The sequence below is a fragment of the Rhinolophus sinicus genome, chromosome 14 (assembly GCF_057876585.1).
Source record: "Rhinolophus sinicus isolate RSI-liver-muscle chromosome 14, RSI-T2T, whole genome shotgun sequence".
Classification (NCBI taxonomy): domain Eukaryota; kingdom Metazoa; phylum Chordata; class Mammalia; order Chiroptera; family Rhinolophidae; genus Rhinolophus; species Rhinolophus sinicus.
Window position 1 is genome coordinate 172,698,380 of NC_142514.1, and position 21,563 is coordinate 172,719,942.

At 47.0% G+C, this 21,563-nt stretch overlaps 2 protein-coding genes across 4 annotated transcripts in view; both read left to right on the forward strand.

Annotated features, from left to right (window-relative positions):
* Positions 1 to 5,768, forward strand: part of ALKBH3 (alkB homolog 3, alpha-ketoglutarate dependent dioxygenase) — a 32,695-nt gene extending 26,927 nt beyond the window's left edge. For all 3 annotated transcript variants that reach the window (XM_019746441.3, XM_019746439.3, XM_019746438.3), the window contains exons 9-10: positions 3,367 to 3,465; positions 4,230 to 5,768. In XM_019746441.3, coding sequence (XP_019602000.2) covers positions 3,367 to 3,465; positions 4,230 to 4,322 — 192 coding nt within the window. In that variant the 3' untranslated portion in view covers positions 4,323 to 5,768. The remainder of the gene's footprint in view (positions 1 to 3,366; positions 3,466 to 4,229) is intronic.
* The window catches only part of ACCSL (1-aminocyclopropane-1-carboxylate synthase homolog (inactive) like), a 135,523-nt gene that overhangs the window by 13,379 nt on the left and 100,581 nt on the right, over positions 1 to 21,563 (forward strand). The window lies entirely within an intron of this gene.

Here is a 21,563-nt window from a genome sequence, read left to right on the forward strand (position 1 = left end):
TCAAAGGTAACGACGACAGCTCTCATGGTTATTCTAGAAAAAGAGTTCCAAAATTGCTTTGAAAGATGGACTAGGCACTGATGTCGGTGCATAGCTTCCCAACGGGAGTCCTTCGAAGGTGACTGTAGTGATATTCAGCAATGAGGTATGTAGCATTTTTCTAGGATGAGTTCTCAAATTTAATTGTCAGACCGCGTAGTCATCCCCTCATCATTGTCAGTTGATAATGTCCAGTGTTGGTGATGTGGCCAGAAGATGGGTACTATCATATTTATCAGAGTGGGAAGGCAGACATTGAATAAGTAATTACAAGTGTATCATTTGCTTTAATAAACTTACGTTACTTTTATAGTGGAAAGAAAAACTATGCCAATGAGGATTTTCAAGCTTTGATGGTTGTAATTTCTAAGACGCCTTTTCAGGACAAGAAAGGAGGAATTATGTGAAAAATCTATGTAGATCTCATACAGTGTGAAGTTACCTTTCCAATGGAAAGAAAAAGGTATAGATTTCCTCTCTGTTGGGTGGTACGGTAGCAAATGACATAACAAGAAGTAACGCAGGCTTTTCTTCCTAAGCAGCGTTTTTCTAAAGAGCAGAACAGGCTCATGTCTCGTGAGGTGGACATGAGAATTGTGGAACTTTGGAATCCCTGCCATTCCTTGCAAGTTACAATGAAGCATTCAAGTGAACTGGCTGTGGTTGGGAGGGCGGGCGGATGTTGATCAGCACTAATATAAAAATACATACTTTGTGCTTTTTACATCTACTTGTGAGGTTTCAAATGTGGGGGAAACCCAAGAACAACAATAAAACCCACCCTGTAGACTGATTGTGGCCCTAAAAGCCTCTTCCATCAGGGATGGAAAATTTTATCCTAAGCCAAGGTTTGGTTTTGTTTTGGGTTTTTTTGGAGGAGGGGGGTTGTTTTGTTTTGTTTTGAAGAAAGACCTGAGTAAATCAGAAGGGTTCCAGAGCTGTGTCTGGGCAACTTAACCATGCTTAACGACCGCGAATGCACTCCTCTAAACAGTCTGACTTGTGCTTCCACTGTTGCTGATTCATTTATCAACTCGAGCCTTTATGCACAGCCACGTGAGCTCCCCTGGCCTAAGTGGAAAATGTTTCCGTGCACCTCCTTTAAGCTCACGGGTGGCACTGCCGTGTGTTGCCTCTCTGGCCCCAGGAGAAGGAAGCATTTGTGAGCTCTGTGTTGCCTTGGTAGAATCCCTCGCCCTCTTTTGTATCTATCTCCTGCAAGCTAGGAATGCATTTTCTAGGCCATGGGTGTTGAAAGGAACAAATAACAAGCAGCCGAGTGACGGCATCACCTTTCACAATGGCTGCACTGTGTACTGCTGTTTCCGTTTGGGACTGATGAGCGCAGCTCCCTCCCACATGAAGGCTCATCCTCTTCTACTTTTGGGCACAACTAATGGCTATATTGGACATAATGTGTTTAAACCCACCCGAGGCTTTCTCTCATTTGGAAAATTCAGATCTTAGGAACATGACGGGCAATGTGGATCTGCTGCTCATCACTTTCCATCAGTGCTGGTGTCTCCCTCTTACACTTGGAGTTCTCTTTCACTTGCTAGGCCTATTCCTGCGTCATGTTCCCAGGTAGAGTTACAGTGCTCACCTCTTTCCTTACATCGGCCTTAGCACCCCCTCCTCCCCAATAATGTTTTTAATGTTCTACGAGATCTTCGTCTGAGGATTGTCTTCATGTTGTGGTTAAGTGTCTTTCCTCTGTCCTTCATCCCACTCCCTGCCCTGGTGTCTGTGCTTGGTAGATGAAGCACTCCTGCTGGTGTGGAGGGCAGCAGAGCTCCTGCCTCTCGCTGCGAGAACCTTGATCTGGAACTGACTTCCCAGCCTAATTCCAGGAGCCTTGAGCCCTCTAATCGCTTGGACAGTGCACTCCCTTCTGATAGCTTTTCTCCAGTATAACAGACATCTCCTCCGTCTGGAAGACTTATTTCAGAGAGCGCAACCTTCTGCTTTTCTGAGATGGAGCTGGGCCACCAGAGGACAGAGGCACCTTCCCACTGCTGTCTGGTTGGCTGAGGGGTCAGAGGTGAATGCTTTGGTGTGTACATACCACTGGAAGAGAAAAGGTGACAGACACAATTAAAATCAATCACTGAAACCAAAAGTTATTTCAAACATTACTTCTTTCCTTCTGCCTGTGAAAAATAGGACTGCTTGACAAACGCACTGCCAAGGGTTGGGGCCTAGAACTTAGACTGTTTATGCAAGTTCATTATTTTGATTTGGATTTTCCTGGGGGGTAGCATTGTAAACAGTTATGTCCTCAGAAGCGCCCCTGCAATAATAAACATAAACACAGTATTGCAGTGAAGTCCATCCTGCAGTAACCCAAATGCAGTCCCTTGCGTCAGAAGTGAAGCAGATACTGAATGAATGTGCCCAAAACGGAGGTGAAGAACTCAGGAAGCTGGGCTCTGTCCCAGCCCCAACTCCCCACAGGGCCTTTGTTGCTGTGAACAAGGAAGTTGTTTGATGCACCCCCTTGTCAGCTTCGGAGGAGGAAGGACACCTGTTGGCTGCTGCACAGGCTGTGCTGTGAAGCTGCTTTCCAGTATTAGGCATGAATTGACTTCAAGCTCCCTGGAAGGAAGGGCCGGTGTAAAACCAGGCGTTTGCATCCGAATTGTTTAGGAGTTGCGGTCCATTCTCCAAGGCTTAAGCGTTAGGTCTCAGTTTGCACCACTGTCCTGGTCAAGCCAGAGCTCACTTCTTTGAGAAAATGTTACTATTGATTGTTCTGGAAAGAAACAGGACTGTATCTCCAAAACACCAAAGCACAATGGGAAGAATCATTACTAGTTTTAACATAGGTACCTATTAGTGAATTAGCATAAATTGTGAAAGGTTATCAGAACTCACATACCATGTCTTGTTTAAAAGCCCATTTTCCCATACTCTGTCAACACACAGAGCACAGCATAAAGCAGACGTAAAGAGTTCTTACATAAATGAATTTTAATTCCTTCATAGGCCAGAATGGGCTTTTCTGCATCTTGGAGGCTGATAATAATAATAGCACTTATCTCAACTTAATACGTGCCCGTCTCCAAATGATTCCCACGTGCTGTTTCCTTTGAGGCTCAGCCCTGTGTGGCAGGTGCTGGCATCATCCCCATTTTACAGAGGAGTAAATTAAGGTTCCAAGAAGTGAACTAACTGGCCTCAGGTCAAACACCTGCCGAGTGACAGAGCCAGTCAGTGACCCTGCGGTCTGGCTGAGGAGAGGCCTCTCCATTTGTTTGACCCGAGTCACGTTCTGTTGCATCTTGGTCACAAGCAGAAAAGTTCAGTGCCATGAATGCTGTTTTCTAGGAAGAGAATGGAGACTACACATACGTGGAAAGAGTGAAGATCCCCTTGGATCACGGCACCTTGCTAATCATGGAAGGAGCTACGCAGGCTGACTGGCAGGTGAGAATATGCGAGTAACAGCGATTCCCTGCCCTGTGGAGACAGCTCGCGGACTGCCTTAGGTGACTAGTGTCTGCAGGCAGCGTGCTGTGAAGCAAGTGGCTTTTGTACTCAGCAAGAGGCAAGCAAATGACATTGTTGCCGAGGAGTTTCGATGCCGTGGCCATCCCGGTGGGCCTCTCCTGCTGTGCCCCACAGAACTTCCTGCAGTGATGGACACGTTGCACATCTGTGTGGCCCCATGTAGAAACCACTAGACAGCGTGACTGGCCCCTTAAAATGTGGCTAGTGTGCCGCAGACCTGGGTTTTAATTCATTTACCTGGCTCAGGTAGCCAGGGGCTGGCGTACTGAGCTGCACGGCTCCACCGCTCCGGCCAGGCCATTTGAAAGCCAGGGCATTTCTAAGATGTGTAAATTAATGTGAGAACATTAGCGTGAGAGCAGGATCCCATGTCTTTCTTTGGTCTCAGCCATTTATGTGTTTTCTTATGAGATGTGGGGAAATGGCAGGAGGCTGAGAGGAGGAGCAACAATCAGAAAAGACGCAGCTCTCTCGCTGGGAGGGTCCTGGCATCGCGTAGTGAGCGTGGGGTTGGGTCTGTTTCAGAGATGGAGACCTTTCTCCACGAGACTCTGAAGAGCTTATTTAAGGGGGGATAAACTCGAAATCCGTCTATGTACTCATAAATAAGTTTTAAATTGCTGTGAAATAAAAATGTGTGTGTGTGAGTTTATGTCAGAGTTATTTCTGTTTCCGTTTAGCATCGAGTGCCCAAAGAGTACCACTCTAGAGAACCGAGAATAAACCTGACCTTCCGGACAGTCTACCCAGACCCTCCAGGGGCGCGCTGGTGATACGGAATCTTTGGGAGAGAAGCTGTGCTGACACTGAGCAGACCTTCCACCGCGAAGACGCTTTGAGAGGCTGGTCCAGCTGGTGGCTGTTGGGAAGATGAGGGTGGGCTTGGCTTCCTGGTCCTGGCAGGTGACAGCCAGCAGGTCATATTCATACTGTTTACTGTGGGAACAGTTATCCCTAATCCCATCTTGAAATCACGTATTTTCTTTAGGAGAATTAAAAACCCCATGGCTCTGTACACAGATGATGGTTTCCATACGCACTTTTTCTCCAGCTGTCCCCCGCCTTATTTGAAGAACTAGGAATGGACTTTGCCTCCGGGGTAAATCCGCACGTGTTTGTTCCTTGTGACTTGCGTGGCGATATAAATATGCGTCAGGGGCCCTGGAGCCTTCTGTATGCAGACAGCTGCTGAAACCCAAACAGAGGTGGTTTCGCAGAGCTAGACTCCTTAACATCGTCACCGTGTGCTGCTGCGATGGAAAGCCGGATGTTCTGGGAGCACTTCAGTCAACTCAGTCTCCTTGCCTGTCAGTCTTGGGGTACAGACAGGTTACAGGCCTCTGAATAAAGAGTGAAGGCCAGCCATCCTCAAGCTGCCACATGGACTACTTGTGATGCAACAGAAAACTGTCTCCTCAAAGGGAGAAGTGCTTGAGTGATGTCATGAGAAATTTAGGCTAAGGGCAGCAATGCCCTGCTAGCAACAGCTGTTCCACATAGATTCGTTTCCCCTAGAGAATGGTTTGAGTCATTCAAACCCAAGCCAGATAGAAACAGGAGCAGTCCTGTAGGGAATAGACTCAGCTACCTAATAGTTCTCTTCACTTTAGATTTCGGTAGTCCTGTGACTAAGGCTTTCTTGTGACTCAGTGCCCTCAAGAGTCAAGGGTTAGTTCATGTTAGTTCATGTTGTCACCGAAGTTCCCCAAACAGCACAGAGTGGCTGCCCCTTATTGCATCATAAAAGCACGTGTCTTCTTGACCCCTTGACTTAGGAGCAGTGTGCCAGATTAATTTCAGACCAAGGTATGAAAAACCTGAAAGAAAGCAAATGGGTGAAAACAGGGCAAGAGAGTTTGAGTTTCCCTGGCTGCTTGTGGGGAAAATTTACAGAGCCTTCTTGCTTTTGATTGTGTTTCCATTCCATGCTGTAAGACTGATGAGCCCATGTTCGTGGCCACGTGCCAAAGCTAGGCAGGCTCTTCCCAGAACTCGAATGTAACGCCATGCCTGGCCAGGCTCTGTTCTCTGACAGGCTCTCGGGCTTCTTGCACTGGAGTCGCTCCATGATCTTTTGGTTAATGTTGTTGCACGTTGCATGTCTACAGCTCCTTTCTGAGAACTCCTAAATGCTTTATGAAATCTGAGCATTATACCAAGCCTTCCTGTGAGGGAGGTACAAATCACCATAAATGTAAAATGAAATCTCTTTTTAATTCTTAGCTTTTCTCGTATTAAAACAAACAACACCTGGCCAGGGTGGTACAGCCAGCTTGGTTATGACTGCTACACGACACTGGGACATTCCTCTTCCATTCCCGCACATGGCAGATGGTTGCCAGTCCTGCAGCACCCCTCTAATGCGGGGTCGTGACCTCCTCTTGAGTCAGCTGCACATTTCACCTCTTCACTCATCACTGCCACGTCTGTCAGGGAAACAAGTGCCCCCTTGACAGTAGACAGCATGGGCCACCACCTGGGTTTCTTCTGAGAGAGCAATCTTGGGTTTTGTTTCTTGCTGTCTAATGCCAGAACTGCCATTTTCCCACCACTAAGGTAATATCCCTTCTGAAATAGAGTAACCGTGTAGGGTTTGGGACTGGACAGGACTTCCCGGCCCTGACCGAGGTTAGCCACGCTCGGAGACGGCACCAGCCTGTGTAGGGCCCTCCTAGGGATTCGGGGTGAACCTGCTTTTGCTGACACTGTTCATAAAGTAGGGGAGGCAAATATGATGGCTGTAAGGATGAGGAAAAAAACCCAAACAAAACAGATTTCGTTTTTCAGCTGCCCTGTTGGTGAGCTGTAATCCCCTACCAGGCAGTGTCCCTAATCGTCCACAGCCCTGTAAGAAAAGTGCTGTCCTACTGTAGAGACCAGGCAGCGGAGTGTCCAAGAGGTTGAGTAATGCAACGGGACTTCTAAATGGCAGAACCAGAATTCAAAGCACAGCCTGGCCTCTAACTGTGCTCTTTCCTCTGCTATACTGAATTTAGGCAGAATAGTCTACTCAGCTTGCCCGGGACCCTGAGCCTCACGGGCTGGGTCCTGCAGGGCTGCTGGCTCACTCGCCCTAGACTCCAGGCAGAGCTGACTTCCAGGCCGCCTTGTTTGTCCCCTGGCTTTCCACTGCATCAGGCCAGGTGTCTGCACCTCATCGCGCCTCATTCTGTTAGGTGGGTGCAAAAGTCATTGCGGTTTTTGCAATTATTTTTAACCTTTTAAACTGCAATGACTTTTGCACCAACCTAATCTATTAACATCTCCTGGTCAGAAACCATGCTGCCAAATGGACCAGCAAATGGCCATTTTACTGGGAAAGTTCATTTTGGAGGGACAGAATCCAGTTTCTGGCGAGTTGGAGAAATTCTCATCTGACCTTCCTGGCAAGTGAGTCAGACCAGGGTTTCCTGACCATATCTAAGAAGCTTTCAGAGCTGGATGCATGGTCCCTTTCTCTCTTCTTGTTTGTTGAGTGCATTTGGGGGCTCAGTGACGCCCAGACTCAGCATCAGGCCTCTCTGCAATGCTTCACCGCGCCACAGCCCCAGTCAGCAGCCCAAGAAACAGCTCGGGTTGCACGCAGGCAACTCGCCTCACAGCACAGGTCAGAATAGTGTGTACCTGGCATCAGATTTATCCCCAGTATCGGAATTGTCGTTGGCTAGACCCCTAACTCAGGAGGCACTAGTGATTCCTAGTAAGTTTGCGTCACAGCTCCTAAACCTGCGATTTCCTTGTGGCACTTACTCCTTGCTGCTGCCATGGCTGATGTGACCCTGCCCTCGTGTGAGGCAGGTTGGGCTGGACCTGGTCAGTGATTGACCCTTTCTCCCGCCCTGAGAGAAAGCCCCGACGCATGATGGGTCCCTGCCGTGCTGGGAATATTTCTTCCTTGAGTTCTGGCAGCTCGTCCTGGGCTGCAGAATATCTAAGGCCACCTTGCCTTTTCTGGTCATAAACACTTGTGTTGAATCTGAGTTCTTGATTATTTTTCTTAACAAGACCTTTGAAAAAGCCGAATGTCTCCATAGTGATGTATTCTGTTTGTTTAAATCTTCACTTATATATGGTTCCATCCATATGCTCTCCTCAGAGGGACCTCCCCGTCTCCTCCTCCTCTCCCTGTTTTCTCTTTGGAAGGAACCCCCATTTGAGGCCGCTGTCAGTTTTGTGCTGCTGGACTCCGTTCTTAGATGTGATGGTTTCTGTGTCTGGGGGTCAGCAGGGAAAGGACTTTGATGTTTATTTTTTAGAGTGGAACACAGACTAGTGGTGCCTTTTTCAGGGGTGCCTGTTACTGCTGCACCGAATTACAAAGGCTCCCCTCGCCTGTGAACAGAGCCCCATGTTAGGCTGCGCTATTTTTTAGTGTCAAAGCTGGGCATGGGGGCTGGTGTAGGAAAACAGGATCAATTAGGCAGAATTACCTCAAAGATTGTTTTCTTAAAATGAGCCGACGTGCAGCTGACCACGGTATGTGTGACAGCACTGTCATTGCAGTTATTTTTATGCTTTCACTCCCCCTCGTCATAATGCTGATGTCACACTCCCAGGACACCAGCATAAGTCCCCATTCTCATGTGGCCTCCGGGAGCGTGGACATGCTCAGGCAGGATCCTGGCCTCTGACCCAACTAGCTTTTAACTCGACACAAATTCTAGGTTTCTGAAAGGGATGGAAAGGTGAGAGCTGGGAGGGAGGGTGGAGTATTTGCTTGGTTGGGTCTATTACATCCATCATCTGATTTATTCCTCAAAACAACCCTAGGAGGTGGGTTGGTCTTTTAATTTTAGCAGATAAAGAGATGGAGGTTCCTAGAGAATTGATCAGATCCTGACATCAATGACCCAGGTGGGCTGAGAGAATCCTAAGTGGTTACTTGTCAGCACACATTCTGTGTGGTCTGTGGGCCTCCTCCAGCCCTGGCCCCAGGCAGGGGCAGCCTTGGCAGCCAGAGTCTCCTTAGGCTGAAGGACTGTTTTCTTGGCTTCCTCACCGGGAAGCAGGAGCAGAGCCTCTGGTCTTTGCCTGGGAGCTTCTCCCCATGGGGCTGGAGGCTGGAGGAAGTGGTAGGCTGGGCACGGGGCTCTGGAGGGCCCCGTGATCAGGTTGCAATCAGCCGCCCACTGCAGGAAGGATGTGGGCGAGCGAGTGGAGTGCGTGGAGACAAGTGCCTGCAGCTCAGAGCCTGTGATGACCCAGCTGCCCCTGGGAAGGGATCGAGAGCCGCACAGCCTCGCTGCTGCGTCTGGCTAAAACCTTCCCTGCGGCAGTTGGTGGTGGAGACAAAAGCGCTGCCTGGCCCTTCCAAGAGGCTACACCAGGAAGGTGCTCCCCAAGGCCCTCCGCAGGCTCTCTGATGACTGAGTCTGGCCTCTGCCACTGGCTCCCTCCCTCCCTGCCCTCCTTATCTGGACTTGGAGAATGGGCATGATGGGTGAGACCATCTAGGCAGGGAATCCACACCCTCCAAAGGCAGTTCTGGGTTGAGTGCTGTATCCTGCCTACCTAAAGAATCTTTGTGGGATGGGTGGGTGAAGGATGCAATGGGCGGGGCGTGGGGGGGAGGTCCCAAACTCTGGCCCAGGGGTATTTGGGCTGCTGGGACCACCCAAGCAGGACTCAGGGAGAGGAGGGGAGCACCACAGAAATGTCTCCCTCGTGTCCTCATTGGTTAGAGAAAAACTTTTTTGAAATGTTTTCTCTGAAAATGTATCAAGGGATTTGCCACCCATTCCTACCCTGCCTGCCCCCCCTCCGCCCCCAAGATAGCCTTCAGCCTCTATTCACTGGGACTGAAGGGGAAACAGAAGACAACTATAATAGCTTAGAGGTGAAAATCCAGGGGGCAGTCTGACTGTGTGGCTTCCCTCCCAGAGCCCTCTGTTCCCCCAGTCTTCCCTGTGCTGGGAGGGGCTTGGCCCCAGAGGAGAGCTAGTAAACTCTTGTGCACACCCTGCCCTTAGTCTCTCCAGAGTCCTGCCAGGATGTGGGTTAGGAACTACTCTCCCCATTGGAGAGATGAGAAAACTGAGGCCTGGAGGAGTTAAGTGCTCATCCGAGGGCCATCCAGGGTGTGAGGCAGAAGCAGCACGAAGACCCATATTGGGTGCTGAGGCCAGTGTTCTTTCTAGCACTCTGAGGTTCTGTGAGCTCCTCTGAGATCCTCAGCTAAAAGCAGAATGTGGTGACAAGAGGGGACATGAGCACAGCCCCAGAAGGTTGCAGTGCCTACTGGGGCCACCCTCCAAGGAGTGCTGTTGACAGTCTCGATGGCTCTGTACATGACGGGCATCCCTGCTGCTGCTGGAGGTAGCATCCTCCTGCTGAAAGTCGTGCAAGCCGAGCTCTGCCCGACTGATGAGGGGAGTTAGCTCGACACCTTCAGGCAAGACTGCTCCAGATTCACCTTCCCACTGCGGGCTGGGCCCCTCTTACAGTCACAATGTTGCCTTCAAGGGTGGAATTAGGGAGCAGCTGTGATACCCCCACCGCTGCCCCAGCCTTCGTACCTGTCAGAATTATTGCCAGAGCCCTGTAGAAAGAGCCTCAGCTTGACCTGGGCTTCAGTTCCACTCTGCCCTTCCTCGCTGGGCCACCTAGGACAGTCAGCCAGCCCCCAAGCCTCAGTTTCCTCAGCTGTAAAATGAGCACAGAAGCAGCCACCTCTCCCCAGGTCTCGTGAGGATTGAGAGCATGAATGTAACATGCCTGCCGGTAATGTGCTTAGTACTGTAATTGTCTTAAGTGGAATATTCCACACGCTCATGCTGGGTGGGTGATCCCTTTGTGGTTCACGGATGGCCCTGTGACCCTGCCCTTCCCCTTGGCAGGCTCCCCCAGTGCCCACACCTCTGTTGCAGTCAACAAGGAGAGGCCCGGAGGCTTTGGGGAGGATGGGCAAAATGAAAATTGGGCACGAATGAGGCTGTTCAAATTAAGCTCTCACTGCACTTAAGTGTCTCTTGGGAAGTTCTTTAAACCAAGTTGAAGAGAGCTCCCAGATGCCAAAGTGGCCTCAAATCGAGGCTCAGCTCTCTCCCGGCAGCCCCACCACATGCTCCCCAGGTAATTGGTCTCCTAATGCACCGTCCCTGGCCTGATTCCATCGCCTCTTCCCCCTCAGGTCAGTTCTTGACGCGCACAGCGAGTGGGTCACCTCCCAGGCACAGCTACACCCCCGCCAGTCACATTGTTTCCTTGTCCTTGCAGGCCATTTCTAACTCCTGTACAGAATCGCTTGGACTGGAAGATTAAACAAGATTGTCAGACTGGAATTCTGTTCCAGACCAGGGCTTTTATTTCCAGAGATTATGTATTAGATGTGGGGGGAGGAGGAATATATGAAAGGAAGACACGATCCCTGCTTTTACAGATAGAAGGAAACCAGCGTGGCTTTTATTTTCTTTCTCAAAATTAGTTTTTATTCCTAACTACAAAAGGAGTGTGTTTTTTGTAAGAAATTAAGAAAAGATAAGAAGAAAAAGGAAAATCATTTCTAACTTTACAATCCAGGGAGGACAGTCCTTTGCATTTTGCGGTGTATTTTTTTCTAAACAACTGTATACTTGAGAAAAAGTAACTCCATCCTGCATTCAGCCTCTCGTGGCCTTTTTCTCCTCATTTCCTACATTGGTGCATGACATCACTTGTTGTTCCATAACATGGTTTTGAGTGGCTGCACAGTATTGTGATGTCGTTATGTAACCAGTCCCCTTGCGTTGTTACTCACATTGTGATGTTGGGTCGTTCAATTGATTCTGGAAATCATGCGAGTGGATGGTGTGAGGCAGGGGGGTGTTATAACTAAGAGCCCAGGACTTGGCTTCTTTCTGACCTCAATTCAAACAGTAAAAAGAAGAGGTCATATTTTTATAGAGCCCTGCGTATGACGCCAGGCTCTGTGTTAAGTGCTTGACCTATTAACTCATGGTTTATTAACCCTCACAGTGGTCCATGGACCAGGCACTATTTTTATCCCCGTTTTACAATTGGAGAACAGAGAACCGGAAGCACAGCCCCTCCATGTATGCAACCGTCCTGGAGCTAAACCTCTGTGCACATTCTGATTGCTTCTTACATTTCTAAAAGTGGGGTCCTAGCCCAGATTCCGAAGGCTCTGCAAATTTAAGGCCTTGAGTACATTATGTAAATGGCTTTCCAGGAAGGTCGTGCCAACTTATTCTCCTACCAGTGGTGTCTGAGCATATCTGAGAAACTCAGGCCGTGCTTTGAGCACTGAGACTGCGCCAGGCCCTGTGCTCATATGGGATAAAGTTTCTCTGCACAAAGTGAGCAAGCACCCAGCACATCTTAGCCAGCATTATATTGTTGTTACGTTTTGTGTCCTTTGTTGAGAAAACAAGGCACACATCTGAAGAACCTCAATAACAACGTGAGTGTGGGCTGTGTGGTCCTCACAGTGAATGCTGCAGAAGATGGAGGAACATGAGCTGTACTTTGGGGAGGTGGTCAGGGAAGGCTGCATGGTGGAGGAGGCACTTGGAGAATGGGTAGGAGGACCCTGCAAAATGATACCCTGAAGGCTCATGAGCAGTGGAGGCCCTGGGTGGCTTGTGTCCAGGGCTTGTGTAGGGGGTGTTGAGCTGAAGGAGAGACAGTGAAAGAGGAAGCCAGGCCCAGGTCAGGCCTGGGAGGCACCTCAGGAAGAGGGCTGTGTTGGTGGGGAGCCACTGAGAGCTGAGAGGCGATGGAGGAAAATGTATTTCTTAGGAGGGATTGAAGGGATGGTACTGGATGTGAGAAGACCTGTGGGAGAGCATAGCGGAGCCCAAGCAGAGATATCTGCATGTGCGGCCTGGTAGGGACCTCTGACAGTGGTGAGAAAAGGTGTTGGGATTCCTGGTGCTGGCAACACCCCGTCTTCCCAGATTTGGAAAGTGACAGGAAAACAGACACGGAACTCAGCTACAAGGTCAGAATATCAGTGTTATTACTGACCAAGCTGGACAAGAGACCTTGGTGTGGATCCGTGACCACAGTCAGATTTCTTGATACTCCCTCACCATGTCTAGGCCTTGGGGCACCCTGTTCAAGGAAACAGCGCAGCAGGCCCTGTCTCTGCCAGCTGCCAGGAGAATGCTGCCAACCAAGCCTCCTGAGCCTGGGCACGAGTGGTGGGGAAGGAGGGTGGAAGACTTGGGCCTCCAGGCCTGCTTCCAGCATTTGGACGCTGGCTCTGCCCCGGTGTCCCCTCCTTCCAGTTGGGGGACACAGGAGCTCAGGGCATGAGAGGGATCTCCCATCTCCCAACCCAGTTCTTTCTCCCCAGCCCCCTTATCAGAGAAGGCAGCCCCCCTCCTCCTAGGGAAGAGCGTGGGGAGTGTTGGGAGAAGGGCGGTGTTGCCTGTCGTATGTTCTTCCCTCCTGGCGTTGGAGCCTTCCTTTTCTCATTGCAAATAAAGCAGGAGATTCCCACCACCACCACCAGCACTGTCCCCTCCCAACCAGGATGCTCTGGAGGAAAGGCTGCCAGGAATCAGCCAGGCAAGGGGGTGCCAAGGTGTACATTTTGGTGCCACATGGGCCTGGTGCTAGAGACAGCTCCTCCACGTACTGCTGCGTGGCCTTCGGCAAATTTCTTAGCCTGAGTTTCTCCACCTCTAGAACAGAATCGCTGTAAGGATTGAATGTAACTGCAAGTATCTGTCCTAGTACTGGTAACTATTATTATCAAATAGTGTGTACATGTGAAGGACGGTCCTGCGACCTGGGAGACAGGATGGGACGGGACTCCCACAGGGCTTTGGGCAGGTCTCACTGTGATGGAGATGAAGTGATTTCTGTCTAGGACAAGGCCTTGGGGGACAGAGAGCCCCCATGGCCGAGAGAGACCAGCAGGTGGCTGTACCGGGGCGTTGTGGAGGCAAGTGGGAGGGAGTGTGCAAAGGGACCTGACCATGGGGTGTTCCCGCAGAGGGGAGGGGGGAGGAGGGAAAGGAGGCAGGGAAAGAGCCAGAGGAGCAGCCAAGAGGAAGGAGGATCTCAGAATGTTCCGTCACAGCACCCCCATCGCCCCCCCCCCCCCCACGAAGCATATGAAGCACTGGGTTCTTGCCTCCCCAGCCTGGGAAAACAAATAAGAGTTGGCGAGGCTGATCATGGCTCAGGTTAACAAAAGAGCAAGAAATCGGGCTTCTGGAAGGCAGCCTGGGGACACTGGGCCAAGTAGTGTCCCAGTATCGGAGAGATCTGGGTTTTCATCCTGCATGTGGTCCCTGAGCAACGCCGTCTCCTGACCCCGGCCCCAGTTTTCCCGTCTGCAGAATACAGGGATTGAACCAACTTAATGTTGTTTGTACCTTTATTGACTACAACCCACGGTAAAAAGAAGTTTACATACAGGCATTTCACCAAAGCTAGAGCTTTACGAAACGGCACTTTATTACATGTGTTTACTCTGATCTGTTCTGTTTTATTGTGCGTCGTTTAAAAATGCCAGTCCTGGTCCCCTAATCAATTGAACGGCCCACTGATGAGTCCCACTCCTTGCTCTGGAAACACCGACCTAGCTCATGTGGAAGGTTCCTTCCTGCTCTGGCAGTCTGCAGTTCTGTTCCACTTCTCTGGCCTCATGACCCCCATCCGCGGAGCCTTTGTGGTTGTCTTCTTTACATTTGCAAACACTAGTTTCCAATCACAGATGCTGGAGACTCTTGACTGAAGGTACAAATCGCTGTGGTCACGAGGCCATGTCGCTGGAGCGGGCTGTCCCTCGTGCCCTTCCACCCCAGTTCATGGGATGAGGTCCTGACTCAGCCACTGTCGGGCTGGGTGCCACCTGCTCTGTCTCAAGTGCTGGGGCATTCATGAGTGGGGAGGGGCCCCCATGTCTTCTGCCATCACTTTGGGAAAAGGAGCGGGTTTGGATGTCATGCACACTCCCCTCCCCACCACAGCCCGACTCTACTGCTTGGGACAGGGGACACCAGTCTTGTCTCTGGAAAAGTTGTTGGGAAGTGGAGCCTGGCTCCCAGTTAGAATTCCAGACTCTCCCCCAGGCCCAGCCCACCCTGTCCGTCCCCCTCCTTGCAGTGAATCCTCCCGAGGCAGGTCCAGGAGTCACTGTCGTGGAAGCTGCTGATGGATAAGAGCTTTGGCAACCGATGGACATGGGATCAAATCCCAGCTCCATCTCTGTCTGGCTGTGTGGCCTTAGGAAAGTTCCTAACATGTCTGAGCCTGTTGCCTCAGCTAAAGCCTGACGACAATAGCACCTGTCTCAGAGGATAAACTTAAGGGTGTGAGAGTTGGCACAGATTGCTGTGTGTTGGTGACTCGTATAACATAGGTACTCAGGATAAACACATTCTCCTTTAAATCCCATCCCTGGTGTGTGCCTGTGAGGGAACAGCTGGAAAATTGCAGCTAGTGCTGCCCTGAAGAAAGATGGAGGAGCTGCCTCCCATGGGTCAGTGACAGGCAGGATAACATCAGAAAGAGGTTGCCTTACGTTGAGTGCCCTGGGAACCCCACCCTCCCCAACATGTCCAAAATGTGCAAAGAGACTGGGGCATCCCGTGTCAACCAGGCAGCCCAAGGCAGTTTCTGAGGAGGAAGGCACGCAGGTCTTGGGGAGAACAGACTCTCTGGGCCCCCAAAATAGGCCAGAAGCTATTTATAAGACTGATGGTACATCCCCTCTTGAGGTCAGGCCCAGGACACATTCTAGACATGGCATCTTTTGACCCTAATTTCTTGGAATCCATTTAAAAATTCACCCTTCTAACAGGGCAAGTTTAACCTCAGAATGTTCTTAGCAATCCTCTGGTTCCATCCTTATAACCAACACCCCGAGAGAAGCATGGGGCAGGCACAAGGCTTCCACAGTCACAGGGTAGGGAGAAGAACTTTCTAGCAAACACCAGAACCAAGGTATTCAAGCCATCAGTCTTGGGATGCTGTTTGCTTATTCTCATGCTGTTACGCATTACCAAGATTGCGTGAAAGGGATCTTTGTGGGCTGTTTTCAGAGCCCACAGCACTTTGCTTGGTTCTCCCTCCTTCTATGATGGTAAATAATTCAAAGGTAGATCTGAGCCAAGTTGGAGACAGGCTTCAGGGCTCCTCTATTTTCAAGGACCGCTGTTTCGGGCAGCTGCTTCCCAGAACTTGGAAAGCGGTTTCTCCCAGGGTAACTGTGGCACTTTGGCTCTCCGTAGCTGTAGAAACTGGGGCATTGACAGCTGAAATGACCTACCCAAGGCCACACAGCTCCAGCAGCACAAGCCGGAAGGCCCTTTGCCAGCTGGGCGTTGGCACTGCCTGGGCGAGCCTCTCACCTCCTGGCCTCGGTGTTCCTGGCCAGCTCCAACTTCCCTCTCCCCTGTTTGGCCAATAAGCAGAAGACTCTCCTTCCAAGGCAGAGGCTTACACTTTAGCCCTGGAACATCAATAAGATAAGTGCCTGAAGCTTGTTCAGGGAACACATGAGGCTGGCCCATGGTTCAGTAGAGGCAGTGATGTGTCAGGATCTAAGGCTGCAAGCCCTGGCTGTATGCTCACGAGCTGGGGGATGTCTCTGGGCCTCAGGTTCCCTGTCCATGTATGAGGCGGTGGTGCCAGATGAACCCAGTCACAGAACCTGGCCTCTGAGGACAGCAATGGGCTGGGTTCCACCCTTACTCTGCCCCTGCCTTGTTGCTTGTTGTGTGACCTTGGTCTAGTTCCCTCTCCTCTCGGAAACTCATCTAAAAACACAGCAGAGGTATTCCTGCTTTGTTGAAGTCACAGAAGGGACACTACTTTGCAAAGCTCAAGGGTGACAGATTGTGTGGGATTTTACTAGGTTGGTGCAAAAGTAATTGCGGTTTACAAGGTCAAATGTAATTGCAAAAACCGCAATTACTTTTGCACCCACCTAATATTCTTTTTATTTTGCTATTTTTTAAAATTAGTTTCAGGTGTACAAAACAATGTAATAGTTAGACATTTACATTTATATCCCTCACACAGTGATAGCTCCCTTGCCCCCATCCACTACCCCTCTGGCATCGCACCCAGCCGTTACATTTCCACTGTCTCTATTCCTAATGCTGTACTCCGCTTCTTGTGACCATATATATATATATATATATATATGAAATTATAGTTGACATTCATTATTGTTCAGCTTCAGCTTCAGGTGTACAGCGCAGTGATGGGCATCTACACCATCCCTGAAGTGGACTCCCTAATAAGATACCCTACAAAATCTTTACAACATTATTGATTATAGTCCCCAACCTGACTTTTTGTATCCCCGTGGCAATACTGATTGTGCTTCCTAATCCCCTCACCTTCCCCCTTATCCCCACCCACTCCCATCTAGCAACCCTCAGTTTTTCCTCTGTATCTCTAAGGCTGTTTGTGATTAGTTCGTTCATTTATTCTTTTCTGTAGATTCCACATATAAGTGAGATCATATGGTATTTGCCTTTCTCTGTCTGACTTATTTCACTTAACATAATGTTCTCTAGGTCCATCCATATTGTTGCAAATGGTAAGGTTTCTTTCTTCTTTATGGCTGCATAATACTCCATTGTATAAATGCACCACAGTTTCTTAATCCAGTCGTCTACCGATGGGCATTTCGGTTGTTTCCATGTCTTGGCTATTGGGTGTAGTGCTGCAATAAACAGAAGGGTGCATAAATTTTTTCAAATTAGAGTTTTGGATTTCTCAAGATAGATACCTAGGAATGGAATTGCTGGGTCATAAGGTAGTTCCATTTTCAGATTTTTGAGATACCTCCATACTGTTTTCTGTAGTGGCTGCACCAATCTGCAATCCCACCAACAGTGCACAAGCGTTCCCTTTTCTCCACATCCTCGCCAGCACTTGTTGATTTATTGATGATAGCCATTTTGACTGGGGTAAGGTGGTATCTCATTGTGGTTTTCATTTGCATTTCCCTGATGGTTAGTGAGGTTTAGCATTTTTTCATGTCTGTTTGCTATCTGTATGTCCTCTTTAGGAAAATGTCTCTTCATGTCCTCTGCCATTTTTTAATTGGGTTGTTTGTTTGTTTTGTTTTTTTGGAGTTGAGTTGAGTGAGTTTTTTTATAAATTTTGGATATTAACCCATCGGATATATCATTGACAAATATCTTCTCCCATTCAGTAGGATCCCTTTTTGATTTATTGATGGTTTCCTTTGCAGTGAAAAAACGTTTTAGTTTGATGTAATCCCACGTGTTTATTTTTTTCTCTTACTTCCCTTGTCCAAGGGGGTATATCAGTAAAAATCTTAATCCAGGTAATGTCGGTAAACTTTCTTCCTATATTTTCTTCTAGGAGTTTTATGGTTTCAGCTCTTACATTTAAATCTTTAATCCATTTTTTAATTTATTCTTGTATATGGTGTAAGGAGGTGATCCAGCTTTATTTTTTTGCATGTTCTATTTCTGTGAAAAATGTCCTTGGTAGTTTGATAGGAATTGCGTTGAATCTGTATATTGCCTTAGGCAATGTGGACATTTTAACGATATTAATTCTTTCAATCCATGTGCGTGGTATGTGTTTCCATCTATTCGTATCTTCTTTAATTTCTCTCTTCAGTGTCTTATGATTTTCTGAGTACAGTTCTTTTACTTCTTTAGTTAAATTTATTCCTAGGTATTTTATAGTCTTTGAGGCAATTGTAAATGGGACTGTTTTCTTAATTTCTCCTTCTGATATTTTGTTATTGGTATATACAAATGCAACTGATTTATGAATATTAATTTTGCTACTTTACTAAGTTCATTTATCAGTTATATTAGTTTTTTGGTGGAGTCTTTAGGGTTCTCTATATATAATATCATGTCCTCTGCATATAATGACAACTTTACTTCCTCCTTACCAATTTGGATGCCTTTTATTTCTTTTTCTTGTCTGATTGCTATGGCTAGAACTTCCAGAACTATGTTGAATAGAAGTGGAGAAAGTGGGCAACCTTGCCTTGTTCCTGATCTTAAGGGGAATTCTTTTAGCTTTTCCCCATTGAGTATGATGTTAGCTGTGGGTTTATCATATATGGCCTGTATTATGTTGAGATATGGTACCTCTATTCCCGCTTTCTTAAGAGTTTTTATCATAAATGGCTGCTGGATTTTGTCAAATACTTTTTCTGCATCTATTGATATGATCATATAATTCTTACTTTTCATTTTGTTAATGTGGTGTATCACATTAATTGATTTGTGGATGTTGAACCAACCTTGCATACCAGGAATTAATCCCACTTGATCATGGTGTATGATCTTTTTAATGTATTGCTGAATTCTGTACGCTAATATTTTGTTGAGGATTTTTGCATCTATATTCATTAAGGATATTGGCCTTTAGTTTTCTTTTTTTGTAATGGCTTTGTCTGATTTTGGGATCAAGGTAATAGTGGCCTCATAAAAAGTTTTTGGGAGCCTTGCCTGCCTCCTTCTGGATTTTGTGGAATAGTTTGAGGAGAATAGGTGATAATTCTTTTTTGAATGTTTTATAAAATTCACCTGTAAAGCCATCTGGTCCAGGGCTTTTGTTTGTTAGGAGCCTGTTGATTACTGATTCAATTTCCCTGGTAGTAATCAGTCTATTCAGGTTTTCTGTTTCTTCTTGAGTTAGCCTTGGAATGTTGTATGCTCCTAGAAAATTGTTCATTTCTTCCAGATTGTCTAATTTGTTGGCATATAGTTGCTCCTAGTAATTTCTTTAAATTTTTTGTATTTCTGCGGTGTCTGTTGTCACTTTTTCTCTTTCATTTCCGATTTTATTAATTTGGGTCCTCTCTCTTTTTTTGATGAATCTGGCTAAAGGGTTGTTGATTTTGTTTGCCATCTCAAAACCAGCTCTTGGATTCATTGATCTTTTGTATTGTTTTTTTGGTCTCTATTTCATTTATATCTGCTGTGATCTTTGTTATCTCCTTCCTTGTACTCCCTTTGGGCTTATTTTGCTGTTCCTTTTCTAGATTCCTTAAGTGTAACGATAAACTGTTGATTTGTGATTTTTCTTGTTTCTTTAGGTAGGCCTGCATTGCTATGAATTTCCCTCTTAGGACTGCTTTCACTGCATCCCATACATTTTGGGTCATCGTGTTTTCATTTTCATTTGTCTCGAGATATCTTTTGATTTCTTCCTTGATCTCCTGGTTGACCCATTCATTGTTTAGTAACATGTTATTCAGCCTCCATGAATTGGTGTGCCTTCCAGTTTTTTTCCTGTAGTTCATTTCTAATTTCATAGCACTGTGGTCAGAGAGAACAATTGGTATGATTTCAATTTTCTTAAATTTATCAAGACTTTTTTTGTGGCCTAACATGTAGTCTATCTTGGAAAATGTTCCATGTGTGCTTGAGAAGAACGTGTATTCTGCAGCATTGGGGTGAAATGCTCTGAAAATATCGATTAAATCCAAGTGGTCCAATGTATCATTTAAGGCTGTTGTTTTCATATTGACTTTATCTCTGGAAGACCTGTCCCTTGTTGTCAGAGGTGTGTTGAACTCCCCTACTATGATAGTGTTACTGTTGATCTCTGTCTTTATGTCAGTCAATATCTGTTTTATATATTTAGGTGCTCCTATGTTGGGTGCATCGATGTTTACTAGGGTTATGTCCGCTTGTCGGATCTATCCCTTTATTATTATGTAGTGCCCATCCTTGTCTTTTAATATTTTCTTCATTTTAAAGTCTATTTTGTCAGATATAAGTATTGCTACTCCAGTTTTTTTTCTCATTTCCATTTGCATGAAATATCTTACCCCAGCCCTTCACTTTCAGCCTGTGTGTTTCTTTTGATCTGAGGTGAGTCCCTTGTATACAGCATATACAAGGGTCTTGTTTTCTTATCCACTCAGCCACCCTATGTCTTTTGATTGGAGCATTTAATCCATTTACATTTAAAGTGATTATTGATAGGCACATAGTTATTGTCATTTTTTAATTTGTAGTTAGATTGCTTTCATTTCTTCTGCTTACAGAAGCCCTTCTAATATTTCCTGCAATGCTGACTTGGTGGTAATGAATTCCTTTAGCTTATTCTTTTCTGGAAAGCTCTTTATTGCTCCTTCAATTTTAAATGATAGCCTTGCTGGATAAAGCAATCTAGGTTGTAGGCCTTTGTTTTTCATCACTTTGAGTACCTCCTGCCACTCCCTCCTGGCCTGCAAATTTTCTACAGAAAAGTTATTTGATAGTCTTATAGGAGTTCCCTTGTATGTAACCCTCTGTCTTTCTCTTGCTGCTTTTAGGATTCTCTCTTTGTCTTTAACCTTTGCCATTTTAACTATGATGTGTCTTGGTGTGGACCTGTTTGGGTTCATCCTGGTTGGAACTCTCTGCACTTTCTGGGCTTGTATGTCGGTTTCCTTCACAAGGTTAGGGAAGTTTTTGGTCATTATTACTTCAAATATGTTCTCAATCCCTTGCTTCCTTTCTTCACCTTCTGGTATTTCTATGATGTACATGCTGTTGTGCTTGATGTTATCCCAGAGGTCTCTTAAACAGTTTTCATTGCTTTTTATTCTTTTTTCTTTCTGTTGTTCCGTTTGGGTGATCTCTGCTAACTTGTCTTCTAAGTCGCTGATTCGATCCTCTGCCTCATCTAACCTACTGGTAATTCCTTCAAGTGTGTTCTTTATTTCAGTTATTATAGTTTTTAGTTCTAACTGGTTGTTCATTATGATTTCTCTATCCTTCTTTATGTCATCATTAAGCTGCTTAAACATTCTTATCATCAGTGTTCTGAACTCTGTCTCTGATAGGTTGGTTACCTCTATTTCATTTGGTTCCAATTCTGGAGGTTTCTTCTGTTCTTTTATTTGAGACGTGTTTCTTTGTTTCCCCATTCTGGCTGACTCTCTGTGTTTGCTTCGATGGATTAGGTAGATCCCCTAGGGTTCTTGGTTTTTGCTGGGTGATCTTATGTAGTATGTGACTTTTATATTTGACTTGCACCACTTCCCTATTCTCCTGTGGGTGTGCTCCAAAGGTGACTCTTGTGTTATGTATATTGTCCTGTTAAAGCTGAGCTTTAAT